The 8181-nt window shown below is 48.1% G+C and overlaps 1 protein-coding gene across 2 annotated transcripts in view; it reads right to left on the bottom strand.

Moving 5' to 3' along the window:
• Positions 1–1212: 1212 nt before the first annotated feature.
• Positions 1213–8181, bottom strand: part of Capn8 (calpain 8) — a 67035-nt gene continuing 60066 nt past the window's right edge. Inside the window, exons 17-21 of one of the 2 annotated variants that reach the window (XM_021159314.1) lie at positions 5848–5916; positions 5395–5473; positions 4748–4864; positions 3313–3371; positions 1213–1471 (exon numbers count right to left, since the gene is read on the bottom strand). In XM_021159314.1, the coding sequence (XP_021014973.1) occupies positions 1448–1471; positions 3313–3371; positions 4748–4864; positions 5395–5473; positions 5848–5916 (348 nt within the window). In that variant the 3' untranslated portion in view covers positions 1213–1447. Of the gene's footprint in view, positions 1472–3312; positions 3372–4747; positions 4930–5394; positions 5474–5847; positions 5917–8181 lie in introns of both variants that reach the window. The other variant, XR_002377685.1, reaches the window with a different exon arrangement.

Below are 8181 nucleotides of genomic sequence, written 5' to 3'. Positions count from 1 at the left end.
CTTGAATGTGAAATATCCCCAAAAGGTCATGGTTTGAATGTCCAGGCTGCAGCTTGTGGAAGTATTGTGAGGAAGGCTATGGGACCTTTCCGAGGTGGACGAGCTTGTGGATGCGAGGCAGTAGGGACGGTCCCCCGACTTTGGGTACTGGCTGGTGTGCTGGGCTCCTTGTCTACCGCCATGCTGTATGGAGCTAAGTCCTCTGCTCCCACTGTCATGGACTCTCTATGCCCTCCCTCCTGGGGGTCTAAAACTTCTGAAGAGGGTGAGCCAGCATAAACCTTCCTCTCTTGAGTTGCCTCCATCCGGTCACATTGTATCATTTTGTCACAGTGAGAAGCAACTAGCGCTGCTCCTCCCCCTACTGAATCTAGGAGATCTGAAGTCAGTTGAAAGCCTTCTGGTGAATCACCATGCTTTCTGGTCAAAATCCTACAAGGAACACTCCTCAGTCTCTTCTGCTAAAACAGAAAACTAGAACTCAGTCAGACTAATACAGGAGTCAGGGTACCGGCTCCCTTATACTTTGTTTGGAAGGCCGTATGGAGACAGTGCTCTCGTGTGGTGGCGGCTTGAATGAGATGTTCTCCATGGTCACAGGCATTTGAATACTTAGTCCCTGGTGGGTTAGGGGGATATGGCCTTTCTGAAGAAAGTATGTCACTGGGGATGGGCTTCCAGAACTTAAACTGCTTGTGGGTCAAGATGAAAACCCTCGGCTTCCTGCTTCTGACAGTATCACTTCACTCTCTGCTCTGGAGCCATAAACCCAAATAAGTTCATTGTCCTCTAAGTTGCCCTGCTCAAGGTGTTTTGTCACAGCAATAGCTAACACGTCTGTCTACACGCAGAGATGCTACAGATGTGGTCTCAATTTCCTCACCAGCAGCAGACAGCCCTGTGTTCACAAGGCAGCAAAACTCACCTGAACTGCATCAGTCCTCCAGCTGCTTATCAGCTGACTACAATCCCTGTCTCTAAGGAGGGCGGTTCTCATCTCCCCTACTCCTGGCCTGTGCCCTTTCTCCAGTTCTCATCTCCCCTACTCCTGGCCTGTGCCCTTTCTCCACATTACTGAAACTCTGCCCTCCCCCCAAGAGCCCTCAGAAGCAGTCTTGCTTCCAGCAGGAGCTTCAAGCCAAGTCTTTTCCCATAGCATTGAAGCCCAGGTTGCCTTCACATTGTATATCTCCAGAGGAAGGCAGAAACCATCCTGGCCCACAACTTTAATTGATTGCTTTCCTTCTGATGGGCCCTGGGATCAGCTTAAATAGCTCATAGCTCAGTGCTGCTGAGGATATGGGGCTCCCCAGACTGCTCTGTGTCTCGGGATCAGTGATTGGCTGGACAATACAGCAGTCAGTAAATGACACTTGAGGATACACGTTCATAAGATTGCAAAGAGACAGGCTGGAGGCAGGGAAGTTGTTGATGTCCAAACAGAGGGTCAGACCAGAGCACAGCACAGCCACTGCAAAAGAAGAGACACGCTTAGTGCACGGGTTCTAGGGAGTGTGTGGGCTTTGGCCACAGATGCCCTCCTGCCTCATAGATCACCACTTGTCACAGAAAATGCCACTTAGAAAAGACTCTGCCCCCAAAGGGGCCTCCGAAAGTAGGTGTGTCAATGAATAGTGGACCATGTCTGTCCACAAGTTACACACCTGTGATTTAACCAAGGGCAGATTAAAAATCTCCAGAAAAAGAACTACACCCGTGTTGAATATGAACAAATTTCTTGCCTTGTCATTCACTCCCTAAATAATGCAGAGAGACAGTTCTTTACCCAGCCTCGGCATTATTGTAGTGTCTTAGGCATTCTGTTTATTGTATTAGGCATCACCAATAAATCCTCCAGAGAGGATTTAGAGTGTGCAAGCAAATAGTATGCCATTTTATACAAAGGTCTGATGCAACCAGGTATCGTAGGAAGGTTCTGGAACTAAAGCCTCATAAAGGACAACTATATTCACACACACACACACACACACATATTTTACAGACATCTATACTTACGTCTCTATATTTTTACATATGTGAATATATTCCTAAATTTATATCTTTATTATATATATATATGTATATGCATTCCATATGTATGTATATATTCCTGCATTTATATCTGTATTTCACATATATGCATATATGTTCTTATATGTATGTATGCATGCTTGTATGTATACTCCTGCATGTACACTTCATTTGTGTCCTACACTAATTCCCAGGTATCCACAGGAATCCACAGATATGTTGTAAGGAAAGCTTTCTTTTGATCTTAGGAAATAATCATTAGCATTCCCATTAACAAGAAAATAAAAAGCAGTTGGACTCAGAACATGTCAGGAGGGTAACTGAGCCCTCGAACATGGCAGGGAGGGTGATAACCCAGTCTTCTAACATAGCAGGGAGGGTGATAACCCAGTCCTCTAACATAGCAGGGAGGGTGATAACCCAGTCCTCTAACATAGCAGGGAGGGTGATAACCCAGTCCTCTAACACAGCAGGGAGGGTGATAATCCAGTCCTCTTACTTGGCAGGGACAGTGATAACCCAGTCCTCCAGTTCCACTGCCTCAGAAGCCTTGAGCCACGTCTGCAGCGACAGTCTCTGTTACCCAGGGTTTGCCCCTTACAGGCACTGACTGGCACTTTCTGCATTAAGCACACTGTGATGTATGCACGATAAGAACACTCATTTACTTCATACCTTCATTCTCCCTCATTGGAGACTCAGTTTGGGCTTCAGGTGCCCCCTATATGTTAATTCAGAAGTCCCAGAAATCAGGCATTTTATATTATGTCTACATCCCCCACCAGACACCAATGAACCTACAAGTCCATCCCAATTAACAAGAGTTTGCATCTTTGAAATGATTTTCGATAGAGCTAACTATAGATTCACCTTTAAGATAAAAGGATGAAAGAGGTGGGGTGGTGGTGGTGCACACCCTTAATCCCAGCACTTGGGAGGCAGAGGCAGGCAGATTTCTGAGTTCAAGGCCAGCCTGGTCTACAGAGTGAGTTCCAGGATAGCCAGAGCTACACAGAGAACCTCCCCCCTCAAAAAAAAAAAAAAAAAAAGGATGAAAGAGGTAAGAGGGGACCCTTGATTAAATTATTTAATAAATGGATTAAATGTTTGACTAACTTCTTAAAACACTACCCATCCCTTCTCCTAGTGTCCACCACAGAACATTCTGGGGATATGCATGGCAGTAGCTGGTTCAGAGGGGTAACCATGGCAGAGCACCCATTCTGTCCAGGGGTTTCAAAGTCAGTCTATGAGAAATTCCTCGAGCCTTGGGTCATTTACCTCAGCCAGGGAGAGCTGTACAATGCCATTCTGGTCCTTATCCAAGAGTCTGAACAGTTCTGAAACACCAGAGAAGGATGAAAATTAGCCATGTCTGTTCCAGGGTTTTGGAAGATCAGAGAACTGCCTCTGACCAACTCATGCCAAGCTACAACCCTCCGTACCACTCTTCCCTTCTACACCCTGTCCTCCAGATCTGACGCCTGGGATGAGCAGTGAGGTTGAATTTTGGTGGCAGTACATGTCTCCCAGACAGAATGGGAACCCTAACCCTAACCCTAACCCTAACCCCAACCCCATCCCTAACCCCAACCCCAACCCCAACCCCAACCCCATCCCTAACCCTAACCTCAACCCCATCCCAAACCCTAACCCTAATCCTAACCCCACCCCCATCACTAACCCTAACCCTAACCCCATCCTAAACCCTAACCCTAATCCCACCCCTAAACCTAACCCTAGCCCTAATCCTAACCCTAACTCCAACCCCAACCCCATCCCTGACCCTGACCCTAACCCTAACCCTAACCCTAACCCCAACCCCATCCTTGACCCTGACCCTAACCCCAACCCCAACCCCATCCCTAACCCTGACATGACCCTGATCCTGACCCTGACCCCAACCCCGACCCCAACCCCAACCCCATCTCTGACCCTGACCCTGACCTTAACCTTGACCCTAACCCTAACCCCGACCCCAACCCCATCTCTGACCCTGACCCTGACCTTAACCTTGACCCTAACCCTAACCCCAACCCCAACCCCATCCCCATCCCCAACCCTGACCCTGACCCTAGCCCTAACATTGTGAGCAGGATGCCCCTCTGGACCCCCCTCTTCAGAGGTGGTTTCTTTGGTGAGTGGGTTGAGGATGGTCCAGTCTCTGCTCTATCTCTAGCCAACTGATATTTCACCCCTAAGACTTTCCACCTTGCACTCACCTTGTGTGGGGAAGGTCCCGCCCTTAAAAAGATATCCCACTGATGACAAGATAACAGCACCCTAACACCCAATGTGGAAGAAGTGCAATTACTGCCCCCTTGACAGAACCTTCCTTCTTCCTGGAAGGTGGTTCGGCCTCTCAAACGACCCTCGTGGTGACATACAGGTGAATCAACACTAGAAGCTCATAAGACGGGACCCTTGAAAGACTCAGTACCTTGGTCTAATGACTTTGCATAGCTCAGTAATCAAGATAGCAGAGCTCCAGGTCTCCAAGGAAAGGTAGCCTTGGCTCTTAGATATGAACAGCTCAGACATCTGTAGCCCCTAAAGTGTCTATCGTCCCATCCTCATGAATATCAGTTATACAAATCTCATCTATACTTTAGACCCCAGGCTCCAAAATAACCGTCAGGCCTGACCTCCTGGCCCAAACCCCCACAATGCTCTGTGTCTCTGAAGAAAAGAAGAGGGGCAACAAAAACAGGCTTACTGAACAGGATCTCCAGGCGGATCATACAAGCCACAAAGCCGTCAAAGTCAACGCCAAGTTTGCTGCATGCATACCTCGTGGCAATGGTCTGCTGCACCTGGTTGTTGAGGGTGAAACCTGATGCCCAAGAGAGACTATGTCATTCATGGGTGGTGCGAAGGTCTTCCCATTTTCCTGATAGACTTCAAGGGGATGACACCACAGGGGCCATCCGTGATTCTGTGGAAACCTATAAAGCAGGACTCCTCTGCCTCTCCCAGGAAATCCCAGTGGAGGCCCTGCCAATAAGTCCCTCCAGTTTCAGAGAAGTTTCATCAGCCCCTTCCCTACAGCAGCCCAGCCCTGGGGCAGTCATAGCTACATACCCACAGTATGTGAACATAGAAATGGTGAGGGTTTTTGTATCAATGCAGAGCCCCACACCTTGTAAATGCTACCACGGCCTCAGCAACAGGCATAAGGCAGAGCCCTGAGCATCCCTCCTCCCTGGATAGGATGGATCTTCAGCAAGACTTTGTTGTCATGCTGGCGCTCAGTGTAAGAAAGCTCTTGGGAAAGACGTTTAGGCCTCCCCAGCATGAGAACATGTGCTATTTCTGGTGAGTGCATCTGGGCCCTAAGATCTCTGCTACAGGATGGCTCATCACCTGCTTTCTTGAGAGCTGTCCTCATCTCATGAGCATCAATGGTCCCTGCACGGCTGTGGTCCATTTCTTGGTAGATCTCCTGAAGCCAGAGAGAAAGTTCACATGAAAACAGCATTGACAGTTCTGTCCCTATCGAATCCTCTCCTGAGAGGCCAAGGATGCACTCAAGAGAGGCTGTATTGCCATCTCCAAAGAAACTCTGGAACACATAGAAATGGAGCTAATGTCAGTGGCAGGCTTTGTCTTCTGCACGAGACTCTCATTAAAGAGGTCAGCATCAGTGTCTGCCCTTGCCTTTGCCTCCCTGGCTCCTTTCTGAACAGTGTACCTAGGTGTGGTTTTGACCAGAGTCTAGAATCTAGAACACCCCAGGAATGAGTATTACAGAGGGTCAGGAGGAAGGAAAGGAGCCTGGGCCCAGAGAGATGCCCTTCTCTCCCCAGAGGTAGTTACCCGGTACTTGCAGATCTTCAGCCAGAGAGTCTTGAACTCCACCGGTCGCAGGCTTCCTGTCCCATCACCCTAAGTTTGTTAAAGGTCAATATGGACAAGCTCTGAGTCATTACTGAGTTCCTCTCTCTTGTGAGCTGGCATTGGTGCCTTGAACCCTTGGTAAACCTTCCATGTTTGCAGCAAGCCACACAATGGGGTGATGGTGGGAAGCAAACTCAACTTTAAGATTAAAAGGTTCAGTACTCACTACACGGGCCAGGTGCAGAGGTAGGAACAAAGATCCACATGGGACTAAAGCCTCCTATAACAGCTCTGATTGGCCACACCCTTGCTATCCTAAGTGACAGCAGTTGCAGCTGTGTGTTAATATCAGACTCAGATTTCTGCGACTGGGGCAACCGCTCATTCAAATCATAATAGTATTGTCAGAATATCAACAAGAACAACAAAAACAAAACAACAACAAAACTCAGATATTACAAACACAAGGCTTTTTCAAAGGCTCTAGTAAAACCATAAGAGGGATGTGTGCTGGGGGCAGGAGGCCGTGTGGAATTTCCCATATCCAACTTATCTCCTTCGTGAGTACTCACAGAGTGCCAAGCTACACATGGGGCTTTGGTTCTCCGCTGTCCTTACCCTTGTGAATTTCACTCTCTTTTCTCACCAATCACAATAAATCTACAAACACCACTGTGTTTTGGAACAGAAACTCCTCCCCATATACTTTAGATAGCCAAATGGAAGTCTACTTTGCACCCAAGACTGTAAAGTTCTTTGCTCGTGTCTGGGACCGTGGTCACTGCCAAAGGCCCACATGGCAAAGCATGGCCTGGGGAGGTGGTGGAACTTTGATGAGATAGGCCTAGTGGAACACCACAGGTCATTGGACCCTGAAAATTATGTTGGAACCTGCCCCTTTCTCTCTGTCTCTCTCTCTGTGTCTCTCTCTGACTCTGTCTCTCTCTGTCTCTGTCTCTGTCTCTCTGTCTCTGTCTTTCTCTCTCCCCAGATGCTATGAGGAAAGTTCTTCTCATTCCCATAACTGTGTTGCCTTATCATAGGTCAAAGCAGCCAAAATCATGAGCCCGGAAAAAAAACCTTTCCACTACTTCTGCATCCTCTCAGGTATTCAGTTAACATCATGGGAGGCTGACCAACATCCTCATCCTTTCAGAGCATCCAGTCTCAGGCTGTATCTCTGATTAGTGCTGGATGCCGGTCAGATCACAGCTCACTTCCTTCCTATAACACAACCAGTCTTCACAGAGTGCTAAATGCTGACTGGAGCACAGCTCACTCCCTTACTACCACCCAGACAACCAGTCTCTGCAGAGTGCTGGGCTCAGGGAGGGGGGGCGGAATTCCACCCTGAGTGTCTTTCTACTCTTGCATCTCATATTACCTCCACAATGGCCGCACGAACTAGACAGTCTTACCCCGTTCTCTAGGGAAAGACCCTGACAGTCCAAGCACTTAGTCACTTCTCTTAATTTACATACCTGAGAAATAATAAATACAGAATGTGAACCTTTGCTTGTTCCAAAGTCCAGATAAACCTATTGAGTCAAGGTCTCCAGCACTGAAGTGTAAGCACTGGGACTTTCAGGTTCCCATGGGTGAAGGGATGCTCTAATATGTAAACATCACTCTAATGGCAGCACCACTTGGTGTAGGGTTGACTCCACAGATACAGATGTCCACAGTGGGCAGATTCACATAGGTAGACAATATGGCCTCAGCTGTCATGGAATTGGGGGGTCAGGAGAATAAAGAGTGACTGCTAGTATGAGGGCAGGATCTAGGGCGCATGAGAAAAGCGTTCTTAGCCATGTGGAAATGGCTACCCAGCTCCAAACCTAACAGAAGCCATGGAATGAACTGTACATCCCGACTAAGCATATTTTTGACATATGAACTACATCTTAATAGCCTTGACATTTTTCTAAATCTGCAAGGGCATTTTCACTGCGCAGGGAGATTTAAGCACTACCTCACACTGGAGCCAAGAGTCCAAAAGAAGGCAGAGTCATCAAGTTGGCATCCTTTGCAGCCGCAGGAGACCCGGCGTCACTAGGACAAATGGTGGGTAACTACGACAAAATCTGAGACTGAACTGAAATCAATAGAGAGCTCTGATGAGAGTGACTCTGGAACCAAGGCTCTAGCCACAGCAGAGCGGAGCCAAGTTAGTCGTCTGTGACCACAGGTTGAACTGCTAACCGCACAGCCGTGGAAAGACACAAGGGCAGAAAGGTTCCAGCACAATGCAACTAGTGAGCACTTGGAGCCCTGGGGTCACTAGACAGCCCCACCTATCCATCACTGATAACT

Source organism: Mus caroli, chromosome 1 (genome assembly GCF_900094665.2).
Source record: "Mus caroli chromosome 1, CAROLI_EIJ_v1.1, whole genome shotgun sequence".
Taxonomy (NCBI): domain Eukaryota; kingdom Metazoa; phylum Chordata; class Mammalia; order Rodentia; family Muridae; genus Mus; species Mus caroli.
This window is presented reverse-complemented; position numbering and strand designations above follow the sequence as displayed.